General features: G+C 39.0%; 2 protein-coding genes across 14 annotated transcripts in view; one reads left to right on the top strand and one right to left on the bottom strand.

Moving 5' to 3' along the window:
- The window catches only part of SENP7 (SUMO specific peptidase 7), a 161,978-nt gene that overhangs the window by 19,044 nt on the left and 123,520 nt on the right, over positions 1-19,414 (top strand). For 5 of the 9 annotated variants that reach the window (XM_043449164.1, XM_043449161.1, XM_043449162.1 and 2 more), the window contains exon 1: positions 7,224-7,399. In XM_043449164.1, coding sequence (XP_043305099.1) covers positions 7,360-7,399 — 40 coding nt within the window. In that variant the 5' untranslated portion in view covers positions 7,224-7,359. Of the gene's footprint in view, positions 1-7,222; positions 7,400-19,414 lie in introns of those variants that run through there. The other 4 variants (XM_043449158.1, XM_043449159.1, XM_043449157.1 and 1 more) reach the window with 3 other exon arrangements.
- LOC122428980 (putative protein FAM172B) lies at positions 5-7,797 on the bottom strand. 5 transcript variants are annotated; one of them, XM_043449168.1, is made up of 4 exons: positions 7,683-7,708; positions 6,312-6,410; positions 6,015-6,100; positions 5-1,482 (listed from the first exon to the last, which is right to left on the bottom strand). In XM_043449168.1, exons 3-4 carry the CDS (start codon positions 6,024-6,026, stop codon positions 391-393), a joined length of 1,104 nt encoding a protein of 367 aa, XP_043305103.1. In that variant the 5' UTR covers positions 6,027-6,100; positions 6,312-6,410; positions 7,683-7,708; the 3' UTR covers positions 5-390. The 5 variants fall into 5 exon arrangements, with proteins under 5 accessions (XP_043305103.1, XP_043305102.1, XP_043305101.1 ...); XM_043449167.1 differs by lacking the exon at positions 7,683-7,708 and adding an exon at positions 7,164-7,182; XM_043449166.1 differs by lacking the exon at positions 7,683-7,708 and adding an exon at positions 7,160-7,172.

The following is a 19,414-nucleotide window of genomic DNA, read 5'->3' as shown; positions in this document are numbered from 1 at the left end:
GAGTTACCTTATGATACTTAATTTTATTTTCATTTATAATTTTAATATAGCATTAATAATACAGAAGTCAAAGACTGACTTAATATTTAATTTCTATCAATTATAGTTTTGGCGTCATTCTATTAAACCATATGAAATCTTTTCCTAAGATGATTGTCTAACAACACTACTTTGACTAATATTGTAAAATATTAATGATGGTACTGACTTCCTGGTTCATCAGTAGGCTACAGAACATATTTGCAAAACATATTTACTTAAAAAAAGTCAACAAATCAGACTTGAAGTCAGAACATAACACTGCATGTGAGTTGGAAGTGTTCTCTTCTAGCATCTACATTAGCAAAGTTTCAGTAGGACAAAACTATCTTAGATGACAAAAAAAGTAACTTAAGCACTTTGCTTTCTTTTTGTCGAGCTTCTAGTCACTACGGACACTCGAGAGAAATTAATAGCTGCTTTGGCTTTCAAAGCTTTTCTAAAGTATTTAAAAATAGACTGAAGGCTAGAGGAAGGGGCTAAGTTGTGTTTTTCTGTACCAGCAGAAACTGTAGGAAACTCCTTTTTCAAAATGGTTGTTGCAGGTTTATCCAAAGGCTTCGGACTTGTCACCCATTCACGGCAGTGCTGCTTTATCCATTCTAATAAGTGGACATCGCTTCCCAACTGGTGTCCTACGTGATGTTCAGAGTCAATAAGTGCAACAGCGTATACTTTGCTCATCACGTCCCACTTTTTATGAACAAGCAAGTCCATAAAAACCAAGCCTCCATAACCATGTACAATGAAGGCAACATCCTTGCCTTCAGTCTTTGAAATGAAGTAATCCCAAATATAAGCCATGTGTTCTTCAGGGGTGTTGCTGCATCTTTTTGGAATACATTGGAGAGACTCCTGGAGAGAGAAGCTCTCTGTCTGAACCACTTTTCTGGAAGAGAACTCAACATTTTGCGTTAAAAGTCCTTTCCACTCTTTTCCTGTCTGCTGGTCCACAAAATTGTCATTGGGGTTTAGCACAATCACATCATAATGTGCCTGCAGTGCCATCTGAATACACGGTATCTGACTTCCATGTTGGAGACCGTGATGTATTATTGCCTGCTGACTCCACTGACCAGCTCTAACGACCCCGTGGTCTTGAAGGAGGACAAGAAGAGCAGAATGATGATTTGATAATGCTCTCTCACTCATGAAAAAGAAGCTTCTTGGTTCCTCATCAGCCTCTGGTGGGATATATACTTTTTGTAATTTGCACACTTTCTCCAAAAGTTCATAAATGTATTGTTCAAGCAAATGGCCCAGGGCCCAGTAGCGCTTGCTGTTCCTCTCCAGGACATTTTTGTAATAGTTAAAGGCAAAAGGCCCATGTGTCTCAGTGTGTCTCAATTCAGCTTTTTCATTGAAGTCATATTTAAGTTCTTCTAGTAAGTCAGATTGTTCAATAAATTTTCGGAAGCTCAGTTTCTGAGTCACTGGCAACCACTGAAAGTAAAAAGCAGTATTATGTCAGTACTAGAAGAAAATAAAATACAAATTTCATCTTGCTAAAGTCTTCCTGTGGGAAATCATGCTAAGTTAAGCACTTTATGAAGACATCAGGGCTTCCCTGGTGGCCCGATAGTAAAGACTCTGCCTGCCAATGCAGGAGACACAAGAGATATGGTTTTGAATCCTGGATGGGAAGATCCCTTAGAAGAGGAAATGGAAACCCACTCCAGTATTCTTGCTTGGGAAATCCCATTGACAGGGTATCTTGGAGGGCTACAGTCCGTGGGGTTGCAAAAAGAGTCAGGCACAACTTAGTGACCAGGGAGCAAACATGAAGACATTAATATTTTAACCTATGGTAGAGATTTTAACTAAAAATAATTGTGAAAAATGCAAAGTAGTGAGAAGCTGAATACACTAAGGGACAATGGCTAGACCATATATAAAAACAACTCTGACCCACAATCTGCAGCAACTTGCCCAGGAAGTAAATCTCTCATCTACAGTAAACAGCCCTGGAAGCCAGTCTTACAAGTCAGAATCTCAGGAAGTCAGACTACTTACTTCTAGTGACAATCTGAGAAGTCAAACAATAACTTAGCTTCTGTCACAGTTGGCCCCAAATGGCCAAGGCCTGATTTGTATTTACTTATTTGGCTGTGCCCAGTCTTAGCTGTGGCATGCAGGATCTTTAGTTGCGGCATGTGGGATCTAGTTCCCTGACCAAAGGTTGAACCCTTGGGTCCCCTACATTGGCAATGTGGAGTCTCAGCCACTGAACCACCAGGCAAGTCCCAAGACTTGGTTAATAACTTGGTTAATAACTTACAGCTTCCCTAATTTTTATCCCTGCTTCCACCTTAGGACCCACCAGAGAAAGCCAGACAGGCACCCCTAACCAGTCACACAGGATGCCTCCCTTTTAGTTAGCTTGCATACAGCTTCCTCATGCCCACATGGTCCAATCGGGACGACATGCCAGCAGCCTTCCCTTTTTTCCCACTACAGAGCTTTCCTGCTCTTCTGCTGGCCTTTGAGTCACTGCCAAAATGCCAGTGATGGTGGCTGACTCCCTTGCTCTAGTGAGCTCAGAATGAATAGATTTTGTTTTTCTCATTTGGTTAGTCTTTATCTCCACAGTAAGCATTTAAATATTTTTGCTATTAAATAAATGGCAGGGGATGGCAGTAGATGTGAAATGTGAACCAGGCACTGGAGATTATGATCAACTTATCTAATAACAGAAGATATGGTTATTCCGATGTTTGAAACTAAAAGTGACTGAGAAGTTAAGTTAGTTATTGTAGCCATAGCCCAAAGGGAAAGAAAAGTCTTTGAAAGGTTAAGTCCCGGGGGAAAAAAAAACACCTCAATAGACTCTATTTTGGGGAGAAAAAAATGGTTAAGTGGTTTGTGCTAAGATCAAACAACTGTTAAATAAATGATTAGGTACTGAGGCTATGTGACTCAAATTCATGTTCTTAACAAATACATTAATACTCTTGCTCCTGAATTTCTGAACACTCGCACTAGCAACCACAACCCACTTGCAATAAATAGCACTTAACATGATTTTCAGTGCCACTCAAGCTTCTATCAAGGCTTAAGGTAAAATCAAAACAGTGCTAGCTTGTTTTGATTTCTTAACTCTTTTGTCACTTTCTGAGTCTGACTCCCACACCCAACCAGTACTTTATGAAGGTAGCTGGTTGTCCAAATTATCCTATATAGACTGCTATATATAGTCTATATATATCCTATATCTATCTTTATATATAGACTATATGTAGACTGCTATATATAGACTATATATATCCTATATCCTATATATATCCTATATAGTCTATATATACCCTATATAGACTGCTATTTCCTGTTCCTTTACAAACTTGTCCTTCCAGTGTTGCTGATCTCAGGTGCTATTATGTAACTATCTTTTTCTAGAGTGCAAGTGACAGATAGGAGCCTCTGGAACTAGATTAATTGATGTAGGTTTAAATTCTAGCTCCAAATTTTAAGTTGAATGACTTTCAGCTGGTTTCTTAACCTCTCTGAGTTTCAGTTTCGTCAACTTCTGAGTTTTAGTTTATGCTATCTAAAACAGCAATCGTTATTACCCTCTATCCTGCCACTCTGCTTTATTTTTCTTCATAGCCTACATTACCACCTGATATATAATTGTGTATTTAAAAATTGTCTCTCCTCACTAGAATGAAAGCTCTATGACAACAGGAACTTTGTTTAATTAACTGCTGTATCTACAGTACTTGGAACAGTGTCTGGGATATACAAATATTTTTTCAATGCATAAATGCAAAATAGGATAACATTTCACAAGGCTGTTCTGAGAATTAATATAGATAAAAGCCATTTTATGCAGTGTCTCACACATGGAAGTTTCTGTAAAATAAGACAGGATGATCTTCCTCTTGAGAAATGTGAAATAAAAAAAACATTTATCTCTTGCCCAGCCTTTCTTATTTACTCAACATTGTGATTTTTACCCACATTAGTAAGCACAGTCCGAGATCATTCATTTTACCAATTTATAGTGTCCCATTGCTTGAATATGCCATGGTTTAACCATTATTCTGTTGAAGAACATTAAGGCTGCTCCAGTTTTGCACGATTATATACAAAGTGGGCTTCCCTGGTAGCTCAGCTGGTAAAGAATCCGCCTGCAATGAGCGAGACTTGGGTTCAATCCCTGGGTTGGGAAGATCCCCTGGAGGAGGGCATGGCAACCCACTCCAGTATTCTTGCCTGGAGAATCCCCATGGACAGAGGAGACGGTGGGCTACAGTCCATGGGGTCACAAAAAGTCAGATACGACTGAGTGACTAAGCACATAAACAAAGCTGCAATGAACATTCTTATAGCTATATTTTTTGTGCACATATCAAGAGTTTCTCTAGGCAATATGCCTATAAGTGGAATTTCTAAGTCATGTCGACATCTTCCATTCTACCAGATACTGCTAAATTGCTTGCCAAAAGGATCGTCTATTTTATAGTTTGGCATGGATGAGATTTGTACAGAAAAGCAGTTATCTCTTAGATCTAAAAATACTGTTTATTCAGGTACTATGCTGAAAACTGCCCTTTTCTCTACTGAAATAAATAGAAAGATAACTTTGTATGTAAAACTCAATGAACTAAACCTAAATCAACTAAACTAAACCAAAGAACTAAAGAATGTTGTTCGCTAACTTTTCTCTCAATCAGAGTAAAACAAAATCAGTATTTTCTAATAGCATGTAGTATATGGCATTCAATTCCTCTTTTTCACCTTCGTTAAGTGCTTTTGTACCTAGTTGTTTGAGGAAAAATTCTCAGGGGAAAAGAATGGGCATTTGCAAACTGGATAACCAAATGGCATACAGATAAATAAAGGACAAGTATTTAAGTGGAGAGAAAAGGTGCAGAGTATCCTGTAGGATGAAAAGGTAGACAATTCTTTACAATTTATCGTAGTTTACATTGCTTGGCTAATATACTCCAACATGTAACTCTCCCCTGAATTCATATCTAGCTGTTCCTTGATATATTAGTCACCAACCAAACCTATTTATATTCAGATTGTACTTAAAGTTAATTCACTTGGGAAGAGAAGGGTCATTTTTAGATTAAGCTCTCCTCAAAGAAATTGTTACTTAAGGGGTAAAATAAAGGGTTGATCAATTTCACACTGCCATCATGTCCTGACACTTTTAAAAAAATCATACCCACTGCTTTTAATCATATAGTCAAAACAAAAACAGAATATCTAATTTAAACACTTTATATACACTTTTAACACTCAATAAAGAACCATACTCATTAAGATCAAACCTGTCCATCCTCTCCTCCTATAAAATACTGGGCTGATGAATTTCTAATTCAAACTATGTTAATTTACAAGGCTCTATACATTGTGAGCTAAACATACATAAAAGAAATGACCTTATCTACAAACATACTAAGGGAATCATTAACTTTTTTTGGTCTTTCTTCCTTATTTTAAAATAAGGAAGCTTTCACCTGAACATCATAAAACACTATAAAACAAAAGATCATGTAATTAGTCTTTCATAAAGTGCAAAGTGAGATTGTTATATGACTCCCTCAAAAGACTGAACTTTTTAGTCCTTTTTTTTTTTTTTTTCTTCCTGGATCCCTTTTTAGTCCTTTAAGTTGTCTGCAATACAACTATGCAGTAGGTACTGTAAAAACAATAATACTGGTTTAAAGAGCAAATTTGAAGTTTTTGAGCTTAAAGGTCATTTATCTTCAAATATGTTATTCAAAACCAGCTCCATTCAAAGAAACAAACTGACTCACTGTCTTTATTAACAGAAATGCTATTATTTGGTTGGATGACAAGTTTAAATGATATGTTTGCAAGTTGACTAATATTATTTCTTATGATGTCATTTCTAATAGGTTGACTTACTGCTAAACTTTAAAACCATTTACTTTTAAGGAAGGTTTGCACAGAAATGAATTAGGCTTACTTAAAATTTCCTTTATTATGTTTCCATCTCTTACCTCTATTTCCATCTTTTTCCAGCTCTGTTTCGTATAATATCAGCTGATGATTCAAGCCAGCGTGATTCTGGAGTAAAATCATTCAACTAAAAAAGTTGATTTATATAATAAAATTCAGATTTTTTCAGTAGGCAGTGTTTTTATTTGCTAAAAAGAAGTAAACTAGAGCCTCTAAATGAAATCCTTGTAGCGAATTTCATTCTCAGCAAGCCCTGACGTATTTCTGCTTTTCAGCCATTCTGACCTTGCAAGCACTCCCCCCAGCCCAATAGGCATTATCACCTGGAGACTACTTACCTCTAGCTCCAGCACAGACGACACAGTAATTAAAAGTAAGGCTAAAGAAGCAAGGCTCTGGCAGTGAATTGAACAAATTAAGTCCCATTACCAGCCTTGCTAAAATGGGGGAGAGGGGAGCGGATGTTAAACTGTTGGAACGTTCCAGTATCATTTGCCTCTAACTAGAGTGCTGTTTTATTAAACTTACTATGATTAAAGTTTACCCACTTAAAAAAAAGTATTCAAATTATGTACTTTATTGCTAATCAAATAGAACAATTTTCTAAACTGATGGGTCCTATGAAAGGACTAAAAAAGTAATCAGTCCAAAAGTACTAATCGTTGAGTTCGCTGAGGTCAGCATTATTCCCTTAAGTACTGTAATAAAAATTAGTTGAACAGACTCATAAACAGCCACCCAGTTGCTAGCATCTCATTATTTTATGTTTAAAAAATTGAGGTCCAGCTTTTCCCCTGCCCTTTAAAAATTATGGATTTGAATTTTGAAGAGATCCCATTACTCTCTTTTTCCTCAGCTGACTTAATTGATTTCCACTCCAACTGCTAAAGTAACAGGCTATCGATTTTTGTCTTGTTAAAGTCTTTTTGCTTCTAAATTTGAGGAAGCGCCTTGAGGACAGACATAGCAGACGCCATGAGTAAAGTAATACTATCAAAGGACGATTTCTGGGGTAGCGAAGTGGGGGAATTCCTAGCTTCCCTGCTTTAATTTTTAGTCACCCTCATTTTCAAGTCAACAAAACCTTTACGATCTTGGGCTAAAACCTCACACGCCCAGTCTCAGTATCCTATAGGCACAGAGAGAATGAAAAAACGCCACTTAGACAAACACTTGAGCGGCTAACCCACAGAGCAAACAAGTCCCAGGAAGTGATTTCCGGATGGAGGTGGGAGGGACGGCAATTTCCGGTCTGAGGCCGGCGACGGCTGTTGCGCAAGCGCAATTCTCACGTTCCTGGCTTTTTTCTCTCTCCCCTCCCCCTCCCTCCTCCACCCAGAGGGGGGCTTGAGGTGACAGCGGCTGCGATTCCAGCTGGAGGAGAAGATGGACAAGGGGAAGGCCGGGAGACGGCGATCTTCTGCTGGTGAGAAAGGGTCGGAGGAGGACTGAGCATACTGTCTCCTAACTCGGGCAAAGGGGAGACACAGGCGGCGACGGGAGCTGCGGCCCGGAGCTGCGAGGGCTCGGGCCCCGGCTGTGGCTCGGCTGGGCGGGGAGCGGAGGGGAGGGGGCGGCGGGGCCCCGCACAATGGAAGGTCCCCTGGTCTCCCCGGCCCCTGCGGGTTGAAGACCCAGTCCGAGCTGTCATCAAAGCCTCAGTCGCTTTTCACCCTGTCACCCCTTTCATTTTGTTTTCCTGCGAGCACCTTGCTCGGGTCTCGTCGAACCGCGGCTCTTCCCGGTTGGTTTGTCGCTGTGCTGCCACGCCTTCCTCGTAATTCCACCAATGTTACTGTTTCATTTCCAGCTTCTCGGCGCCTGACCCCACTTTCCCCTCTTCCTTTGATTCTCGACTTTGCCTCTTTCTCATTCCGCCCCCGCCCCCACCCCGGGCAGGTAAAAGCAGCTGCGAAGGAGAGGCGGGGTTTGTCAATTGACACTTCATTTCTCGTCTGAATTGTTGCAAACAACGTACCTTGCGTGGACTTGCGAGCCCGCCCGCTTAATAACCATTTTCTTTTTCTAGACACCCCCTTCTTCCAAAAGTGATTAAAAAGTCTAACAAAGGACTTGAAGCCCTGTTTCGTTGTGTTTTTATTCTCAGCCCATTTTTGTTTTAACTGGCAAAATGTTTGCCAGTTAAATGATTATCTTTAGTTTTGGGTACTGGATCTTAGAAACACAAAAGAGGGTGTTGTAAGAAGCCAGGTGGAGCTTCTCCCAGTCAGCAAGTTTTCCATAAAGATCTCGTCCTTCAAGGGTACCTTAGTTCCTGTATTAAGTCCTGTGAACCTACCAGCGGAGGAGGGAGTAAGGGCTCTTTGATAAGCTTACAGTCTAGTACACTAACACGCGATGAATCGTTTCATTTTCTCATTTCTTAATGTGCCGTCTGTTGTTGCATACATAGTCTTAACAATTCTAAATTTATTTAAGAGTTCCCTTGTGGCAGTGCATCTCAGACTTTCTGGCTGCAAAGAAGAGTGAACAAGGCTCTCTGGGACATTGCGTGAAGCAGCGGAAAACCTGAAATTCCTTTTCATAAGCAACCAGTGTTACCATTTGTGTGTGTGTGTAGTCTAGATATATTCTTTGCCTTTGAAAGCATATGTATGTATTATGTTAATAGATACATGTGTATATATATAGGGCTTCCCAGGTGGTGCAGTGGTGAAGAATCCTCCTGCTAATGCAGGAGCTGCAGGAGACGCAGGTTAGATCTTTGAGTGGAGAAGATCCCCTGGAGTAGGAAATGGCAACCCACTACAGTTCATGGGGTCGCAAAGAGTGGAACATGACTGAGCACACATGCATTCAGATTCGTGTGTGTGTGTGTGTGTATGTATGTATGTTAGGCATGAGCGAGGAGGGGTGGCCTAGCCAAAAAGCATGCAAGCTGATCTCTAAACCCCACACCCAGAAGCTCACACATTTGCTACAAAATAACCACGGGGGAACTTCTCCAAGTCTAGCACATGCACCCTGGGATACAGTGGATACAAACTAATCATAGGGGCTTCCTCAAGTACCCTTACGCAGCTAGGAGCCCATTAAGGGTTTGTAAGCATTCTACACATAAATACATCTGATTGTAATGTTGAATTATGGGAAGACATACACAGCAGAGCCTGCTGTTAAATAAGTTGCATTTGTCAATTGGCCTTGAGCCTATGCCTATTTGCATTCCCTTTCATTGATTGGTGGTGGGTACAAGCCCTATTTTGCACAGGGCGCAACCAAAAGGAGAAGATGGAAGTATACAGAGGGGGAAGCCAAAAGGAATGGGGAAGATGACTCCTTTGGGGTCGGCCTGCTGCCATGTGTTGAGAGTGTCTGTCTAATAAAAGGTCTGTCTGCTTGAGCTGAACTGAGCTGTAACTTGTCTGTTGTTTTAAACCCTTCAAATTTTTGTTGTGTAACAACCAAGGAAGAGAAATAAACTGACCTGACATATATATATATATGCATATATACTCTGTTCGACCCTGTGGACTGTAGCCAGTCAGGCTTCTCTGTCCATAGAATTTTCCAAGCAGTAATACAGGAAGGGTTGCCCTTTCCTACTCCATGGGATCCTTCCACCCCAGGGCTCGAACTCATGTCTCTTGCATCTGCTGCATTGCCAGGTGGACTTTTTTTTTTTTTTTGGCAGGTGGACTTTTTTTACCTCTAGCGCCACCTGGAAAGCCATATACATAGATACACACGTACGTATGCATGTGTATGCTTCCAGTAGATCGTGTTTGTTTTATTACACTTTTTTCTCCCCTAAAACCTTGAAGTAGAATTGACATGTAAGGAAAAGGCAGAATGTTTGTCTGGTGTCATTTGTATGCTTCCTCACACAGAACCGTGGGGGTAGTCGTACCTCACTTTAACACACACAGCCTTCTTTCAATAAATGCATTTCTCCTTGGCTTAGTACATTGTTTCAGGGGAAAGGGCAAGATATTAGCATTACTCTTCAGCAAATCCCGTCATCTTTACCTGGTTTCACTTAGATTTATTTATCTTTTTATTACAGTTAATTTGATGCAAATAGTTTGTAGGAAGTAAAAATTTGAGAGTAAAATTGTTAATTCTTAAAAGACATAGTTATGGGAGTTATCCCTCTGGAGAGGTTTTTTTCCCTTGCTGACTTCCCTTTTGGAGCTGCCCTTTCTGAAAAGTAATTGTTAATGTAGAATAAAAACCATTTTCAGGTCTTATATTAACTAGTTGTTCTCCAGTATTCATCTGGTTTTAACAGATGAATATGAATTTTTTTAAGAATTAATTTTTTTCTTAATTGTGCTAAATTGCTTCAGTTGTCTGACTCTTTGTGACCCCATGGATTGTAGCCCACCAGGCTGCTCTGTCCATAAGGCTTCTCTAGACAAGAATACAGGAGTGGATTGCCATGCCCTCCAGGGGATCGTCCTGACCCATGTCTCTCATATCTCCTGCACTGGCAGGCAGGTTCTTTACCACTAGCACCACCTGGGAAGCCCTTTTTCTTAATAGTGTATTTTTATTTTTATTTATTTATTTATTTATTTTTTTAACAATAGTTATCTGTGTTTTTATTTTTATTTATTTATTTTTTTAAATTTTTTTATTAGTTGGAGGCTAATTACTTCACAACATTTCGGTGGGTTTTGTCATACATTGATATGAATCAGCCAATAGTGTATTTTTAATTTTCTCATGTAAATTCTCAGAACAGTCTGTTGGCTTATAAGGATCCTGAATTTTGTGTGACATTTGTGTGCATGCAGTTGCCATTTCATTAGGATGGTTGCTAATTTGGGCTTCCCTAATGGCTCTGCGGTAAAGGATTTGCCTGCAATGTGGGCAACCTGGGTTCAATCCTGGGTTGAAAAGATCCCTTGGAGGAGGAAATGGCAACCCACTCCAGTATTCTTGCCTGGAAATTTCCATAAACGGAAGAGCCTGGAGGGGTGTAGTCTAAAGAGTCACAAAGAGTCAGATACGACTGATAACTAAATGCATGCATGCATTCTAGGAATAACTGGAATGTGAATGACTGGAATGACGTTTATAGTCATGAGACTTTAATAAATAACCAAAGATAGAAGTTTGATCAATAAAACAAAAATTTTAAGTTAGAGGTATAAGGAAGGTGGATAGCATAGAAGGAGAAAATAAGACAGTTTCTTCTGTGAGTCTGTACTAGGTTTTCCTACACTTCCTGCTGAGCATGGAAGAATTAAGGGTTGCACAGTGCACTGCTCAGACCTCTTTTAGTTACAAGTAGCAGAAACCCAATTCCAACGGGTTTAAGCTAAATGCAAAACAAATATTTGTGGACTCAGTAACTGGCAAGTGTAGGAGCTGAATGGCTTCTGGCTTATTTGTTTTGGGTGCTGGTTCTCAAGGTATGTTCTGGAAATCTCTAGGTTCCCTGAGTTCCTTTTGGGTCTGTGGTCAAACTTTCATAATTTTAAGGCATGGTTTGCCTTTTCCTCTTAATCTCCCACATGTGTACAGAAAAAGTTTTCCAGAGGTTACATGACTTGTATCACAACAGAATAAATGCAGAAGCATATAGAGGAAGTCATCTGTCTTTCAGTAAGTCAGATGTTAAAGAGCTGGAAGAAGTAAAATAAGGCCATTCTTCTTAATTTGGGGGAAAATAAAGTTACTTAAAAAATAAGAAATGTTAACATGCAATGTGCTTATTGTTTTTAAATGAATTATTAATAATAAACTGTCCATAAATAGAAGTACCACAAAATCTGATTACCTACTTTTCTGGAATATGGCCATGAATCAGGAATGAAATATAAAATACCTCTGAGCATGAGAGGAGAGGGCATTTTTATATACTAAACCTCACTCATGAGAAGCTTCTGAAGGCTTTTGTTTCATATTGTATCTATGTGTTTAAATTATCTATAACCCCAATAAAGATAAATACCTTATTTCCAAGTTCACAGTATATCAAAGCAGTGAATTACATAGGGACACAGATTAAAAATTATTCGCACCAGAGACAGGTTACTGACAGTTGAATGAAATAATAATTAAGTGCATGGGTTATTCATTCAAGGGAGGATGACCATTGGAAATGTTTAGCAACAGCAATAATATGACAGATATTATAGAGTCATAGACCACAACTTTTCAATGAATTTTTGAATTACAACAGTAAAGTTGAAGGAAATTTCAGGTTGTCAATTGTTCAGGCAACATCTTGGAAATCTTTGTTGATTCTCATTTGCACTTGAGGATAGATAATGTTTTTTGAACACTTAGCTTCTAGAATTTTACAAATGTTGTAGTTCCTTCAAAAGCGTCCTGAGCTGGTTATTATTTCTGATTTACAGATGAGGAGCCTGGAATTTAGGGAGGGTAAGTAACTGTTAGCAATAAAAGAAGCAGAGCCTGGATTTAAAATGTGGTCTTTCTGATTAGAAAATATACTTTAAATCTTTTTAACTCTCATAGGATGTTAATGGACCTTATTTGGAAAAAAGAAGGTTTCATGGACAAATATGTGTGACAACTGTAGTTATGAGAAAAGGTTACAGACGGCAGGGTTTTTCGGAGCTTTCCCGTGCTGGTGCGCATGTTGCCTCTCCATGCGCATGACTGCACGTGTAGTGGTTTTCAGGCTTGATTGATGCTGAAACTCTTCCCGCAACCCTCAGTTTCATCTTGAGGATCTAGTGTCACAGAACGGTACACTTTTTTAAATAGGTCTGGGTGATATCTGCATATTATGTATCATCTGATGAACCACAAATGAGTTCAAAACCAGAAGATACAATTAATCATTGTAATATTACTTTATTTGCAGTGCTGTTAGCCGAAGCCATTGGAGTAGATAGAATTACCCACAGGAAGACTATGGAGTGAGAAAAGTGTTGAATCACATGTATTTTATTTCAAAGTAGGGAGGAAGAGACACTGGTAGGCAGTTAGGTAGGAAGGTTAGAAGAAGTGTGATAGGTTTGGGGAGGAAGGGAGAGTGCCTGACAATGTAAGTCAGAGTTAAAGGAGGATGAGCATGCTGGATTTGGCAATTAGGTCATTTGTTTTTTTTTAAACCACCGATTTTAGTAGAGCAGTAGGAGAAAAGATAGGTTTCAAGAGGCTAAATGAATGAGGGGTGTGAGGAAGGAGAAAATGAGATATGAAGGAAAGGAGTTTTCTGGAACAAGGAGTATAGAATTAGGTAGAAAGGATTTTTAAAAGAAGACTATAAAACTCAGATTGGTGTGGCCTGGGTAAGGGATCAGTGGAGAAAGATACCAGGTGGAAGATAACTGATAGGGTGAGGTCCTAGGAGAAGTGGGGGAGGAGAGACTCAAAGGACAGCTTGTTAAGACGTGCAGAAAGGAGGGAAGATGAATAAAGATACAGATCAATTTTGAGAAGTTAAGGCTATTGCAGTCATGACTTATAAGTGAAATAGGAGTCAGCATCATCTTTTGGGAAAGAGAGACTTTCAAGTGGTATTTAAAGCTCAAAATAGAGTAGGAGGTCAATTATGAATGAATAAAAAAACTGTTAACTAGTTTTGAAAAAGTCTTTGTTAAAATAAGTGTGACTCTGTAGATAGTAGTAGTTGTGGTTATTAAAATTATGTTATTTTCTTTAACAGTGCTAAGCAGTCCAGGAGCAAGAATTGGGGGGAAAAATAATTTAGTTTTATGGCAACCCACTCCAGTACTCTTGCCTGGAAAATCCCATGGGAGAAGCCTGGTAGGCTACAGTCCATGGGGTCGCAAAGAGTGGGACACGACTGAGCGACTTTACTTACTTAAAGGGTGTTATAAGATGTGGGGGTAACATACGTGTTTAGTGTGAGTAAGAAAACGAAAGGGTCAAAGGACAGTGTATTGTAGAAGAGAGGTTCACATTTGTGAACTCCTGCATTGCAGGCAGATTCTTTACTGTCTGAGCCACTGGGGAAGCCCGCAAAGTGTAATGCTATTTCTTAAATCCATTCATTCGTGAGTGCATGTTGTGGAAATGGGAATGTGACGTGAAGTAGTTTGTTGGACTCAAGTAAATTAAGATGAGTCCATTGTATTGCATAGTTGATTTTTGAAAGTTTTATAGCTTCAGTATAATGGTAGATTTTTAATGATAGAAAGGAAAACTATGAATCAAGTATCAGAGTATTTAGGAATGTTGGAGAGGATCTTGAGTCAGTACAGGGCAATTATAATATGGATAAGGTAATAATACATACAAGTTATGGGAATTTTATTGGAGGAATTGTTGCAATAAGGATTGAATATTAGCTGAAAGTCGTGGTGGGGGGAGAAGGTTGTTAATCTCTTCCCCTATTTTTATAAATGGGAGAAGAATCTTGAGAGGGTCTTTAAAAATAGTGTAGCCAATAAAAATCTGTATAATTATATAATTATGTAATAAAAGTATCAGTAATAAAAAGGATTCAGTTAAACTAAGGTGGAGGAAATGTTCAGTGAGGCTAGAAGGAAAATGTATTGACTTGGGAAAGGAATTTGTTGGGCTAGGGAAGAGATAGAGAAGAGTATAGATGACGACTATACCTCAATTAAAAAAAAACAGAAACAAAGCAAAAAGAACATTAAAAAGACATGTACGCAAGGGTCAAGTAAAAAAAAAATACAGTGGAAAGAGTAGCGAGGCATTACCTGAGATGAGGAGATAGCACTGTAATAAGCTGTAGGGATTGAAATGTAGGGCGTTGAAATGTGATTCCCAAGCCTGGTGATATAAGGGAAAGGATTGGAAAGTATATTAGAGGAATGTGGTTACACAAGGAGCGGTTTATGGATGGGACTGAGTAGCTCTAAAGATGCCGACTGGAACATTGCTCTAGCGGTGCTGTCTCACACTTGCCTCTCAGATGGCTGCCTCTAATATGAGTCTCCGATAATCTAGGAGACAGGCTGATGTGAGCTTCTTCTTCATATTGACATGTAACGTAAGCACAAGTTCCATTCTGTGAGTGTGTTTGTAAGTCTAATAAAGTTAGCCTAGGTACTGAACTAACAGAATTGGCTGTCCTGTAATAGGTTTATAATACTTTGCATACAAATAATACATAAAGAAACAAACACAGTAAAAACATTTTTAATCTTTCAGTACCTTGAAAAATACAGTAGTACAGTACAACAGCCGGTGTATGGCGGTGGCATCGAGTGAACAGGCAAGAAGAGTTACGGACCGGAGGAGGAAGGTGGGAGATGGTAGAGGTGAAGGGTCGTTGGCAGTAGGAGATGGAGGGCAAGCTGCAGCTTCGCTCAGACCTGATGTGGATGGCACAGGATCTGGTTCCTTGCTGGATTCAGTTCTATCTACCCTCTTGCTTCTGGACGTCTTGTAAGGTGCACAGAAACTCAGCCACTTGGAGGGGATGCAGGCCTGTGACAGTGTGCACCAGACGTGTGAAGCAGCTTACGTGTTTGGACGTGCAAGTGCATGTTCGCGTCTTTGAAAGTTCATGACTTGAAGGTTCGTATGTAGGGGACCCACTGTCCCTATGTTGGGAATTCACTGTTTGGCTGCACTTAGCCTCGCACTGTGCTCCCACCTGTTTCTGCCTATCTAAAACTTATTATCCAAAACTTACTTCAAAATCCAGTTCAACTGTGCCTGTTAAGGACTATGTCCTAATTAACTCAAACTTAAAAATATTTCAAAAAATAATTCAAAATTAGAAAAAGTATTCCTAATTTTGAACTTAAAAGGTCTCAGCACCTCTTATGTAAGCTTACCAGATTCCATCATATATTCTAGCTGCTGAATTGCTTAATCTCTGCTGTTATTCTGTTAGCCCTGTGGCAGGGACTGTCTTATGTTTTATCCCCAGAGCATCCCGCATACCTAGAGTGTGCTGGTTAACAATACCAACTCTGGACTCAGACCAGGGATGGATTAACATGGCGACCTTGGGCAAGTTATTTAGATTATTCAAACCTAAATTCTTCATCTATAAAATGGTGATAATGCCATTACTGAATTCACAAGGCCTTTGTTAGGATTAAATAAAATAATGTGAGTAAAGTATTTAGCATAGTGCCTGGCAATGGAAATTACTGTTATTTAAAATAAATGTTTATGGAATAAATAAGTGAACGAATGACTCCACAAACTACTTGGGAAAAACACGCTTTCTAATTATTTAACTTGTATATGTAAAGAATATATATATTTAGAATGGGAATAGCTAGCATTTTTCTATATGCTAATACAAATGCATTAATGTTTCTTAAAGAGAGATATTTTAGTATAAAATAATAATAGTTATTTCTTTTACATATTTTATCCTATTTGCCAGATATAATGTAAATATTTTAATATAGACAATCTCACTTTATTTTGGAGAGTAGTTGATTTACAGTATTGTGTAAGTTTCAGGCATACAGCACAGTGATTCAGCTATATATATAGTGTGTATGTGTGTCTATATATATATATATGTTTTAGATTATTTTCTATTATGTTATTATGAGATATTGAATGTTATTCCCTGTTATATACTAAATGCTTGTGAATATTTCTCCTTGTGTTATTCAGTAAATCCTTATTGATTAACTGTTTTAGGTATAGTAGTTTGTGTCCGTTAATCCCATCAGTTCATTTCAGTTGCTCAGTCGTGTCCGACTCTTTGCAACCCCACGGACTGCAGCACCCCAGGCTGTCCAACACCAACTCCCGGAGTTTATTCATGTCCATTGAGTCGCTGATGCCATCCAACCATCACATCCTCTCTCATCCCCTTCTCCTCCTGCCTTCAATCTTTCCCAGCATCAGGGTCTTTTCCAGTGCATCAGTTCTTCCCATCATGTGGCCAAAGTATTGGAGTTTCAGCTTCAGCATCAGTCCTTCCAATGAATATTCAGGACTCATTTCCTTTAGGGTGGACTGGTTGGGTCTCCTTGCAGTCCAAGGGACGCTCAAAGAGTCTTCTCCAACATCACAGTTCAAAAGCATCGATTCTTTGGCACTCAGCTTTGTAGTCCAACTCTCACATCTGTACGTGACTACTGGAAAAACCATAGCCTTGACTAGATGGACTTTTGTTGGCAAAGTAATGTCTCTGCTTTTTAATATGCTGTCTAGGTTGGTCATAACTTTTCTTCCAAGAAGCAAGCGTCTTTTAATTTCATGGCTGCAGTCACCATCTGCAGTGGTTTTGGAGTCCCCCAAAATAAAGTCTCTCACTTTTTCCATTGTTTCCCCATCTATTTGCCATGAAGTAATGGGAGTGGATGCCATGATCTTAGTTTTCTGAATGTTGAGCTTTAAGCCAACTTTTTCACTCTCCTCTTTCACTTTCATCAAGAGGCTGTTTAGTTCTTTGCTTTTTGCCATAAGGGTAGTGACATCTGCATATCTGAGGTTATTGACATTTCTCCCAGCAATCTTGTTTCCAGCTTGTGCTTCATCCAGCCCAGCATTTCTCACGATGTACTCTGCATATAAGTTAAATAAGCAGGGTGACAATATACAGCCTTGATGTACTCCTTTCCCTATTTGGAACCAGTCTGTTGTTCCACATCCATTTCTAACTGTTGCTTCCTGACCTGTGTAAAGATTTCTCAAGAGGCAGGTCAGGTGGTCTGGTATTCCCATCTCTTTCAGAATTTTCCACAGTTTGTGATGATTCACACAGTCAAAGGCTTTGACATAGTCAATAAAGTAGAAGTAGATGTTTTTCTGGAAATCTCTTGCTTTTTCGATGATCCAGTGGGTGTTGGCAATTTGATCTCTGGTTTCTCTGCCTTTTCTAAAACCAGCTTGAACGTCTGGAAGTACAGTTGAAGCCTGGCTTGGAGAATTTTGAGCATTACTTTACTAGCATGTGAGATGAGTGCAATTGTGTGGTAGTTTGAGCATTCTTTGGCATTGCCTTTCTTTGGGATTGGAATGAAAATGGACCTTTTCCAGTCCTATGGCCACTGCTGAGTTTTCCAAATTTGCTGGCATGTTGATAAATTTGCAACACTTTCACAGCATCATCTTTTAGGATTTGAAATAGCTCAACTGGAATTCCATCACCTCCACTAGCTTTGTACTTAGTGATGCTTCCTAAGGCCCACTTGACTTCCCATTCCAGGATGTCTGGCTCTAGGTGAGTGATCACACCATTGTGATTATCTGGGTCATGAAGATCTTTTTTGTATAGTTCTTCTGTGTATTCTTGACACTGCTTCTTAATATCTTCTGCTTCTGTTAGGTCCATACTATTTCTGTCTTTTATTGTGCCCATCTTTGCATGAAATGTTCCCTTGGTATCTCTAATTTTCTTGAAAAGATCTCTAGTCTTTCGCATTCTATTGTTTTCCTCTATTTCTTTGCACTGATCACTGAGGAAGTCTTTCTTATCTTTCCTTGCTATTCTTTGGAACTCTGCATTCAAATGGGTATATCTTTCCTTTTCTCCTTTGCCTTTAGCTTCTCTTCTTTTCTCAGCTATTTGTAAGGCCTCCTCAGACAGCCATTTTGCTTTTTTGCATGTGTTTTTCTTGGGGATGGTCTTGATCCCTTTCTCCTATACAATGTCATGAACCTCTGTCCATAGTTCATCAGGCTCTCTGTCTATCAGATCTAGTCCCTTAAATCTGTTTCTCACTTTCACTGTATAATCATCAGGGATTTGATTTAGGTCACACCTGAATGGTCTAGTGGTTTTCCCTACTTTCTTCAGTTTCAGTCTGAATTTGGCAATAAGGAGTTTATGATCTGAGCCACAGTCAGCTCCTGGTCTTGTTTTTGCTGACTGTATAGAGCTTCTCCATCTTTGGCTGCAAAGAATATAATCAGTCTGATTTTGGTGTTGACCATCTGGTGATGTCCATGTGTAGAGTCTTCTCTTGTGTTGTTGGAAGAGGGTGTTTGCTATGACCAGTGTGTTCTGTTGGCAAAACTCTATTAGCCTTTGCCCTGCTAATCCCATATTCATAATTTATTCTCTCCTGCCCCTCCTTTCCCCTTTAGTAACCATAACTTTGTTTTCTATGTCTATAAGTCTTCTGTTTTGTATATGGATTCATTTGTATTACCTTTTTTTTTTTTTTTTATTACCTTTTAGATTCTACATTCAAGTGATATCTTGTCATATTTATCTTTTTCTGACTTGTTTCACTTAGTATGACATTCTCTAGGTCCTTTCATGTTGCTGCAAATGGCAGTATTTCATTTTTATGGTAATATTCAATTATGTGTGTGGAAAATTTATGCATTTATCCATTTTATCTTTAACCATTTACTTGTTGACAGACATGTGGTTTGCTTCCATGTTTTGACTCTTATAAGTAGTGCTGCTGTGAACATTAGGCTTGCTTGTATCTTTTTGGATTAGAATTCCCATCTTTTCTGGATATATGCCCAGGAGTGGGATTACTGAATCCCACTCTGTTTTTAGTTTTGTAAGGAATCCCCATACTGTATTTCACAGTGGCTGTATCAATTTAAGTTCCCACCAATGATG

Source organism: Cervus canadensis, chromosome 27, assembly GCF_019320065.1.
Source record: "Cervus canadensis isolate Bull #8, Minnesota chromosome 27, ASM1932006v1, whole genome shotgun sequence".
NCBI lineage: Eukaryota > Metazoa > Chordata > Mammalia > Artiodactyla > Cervidae > Cervus > Cervus canadensis.
Note: the sequence above shows the minus strand (reverse complement) of the source record. Positions and strands in the feature narration are given on the sequence as shown.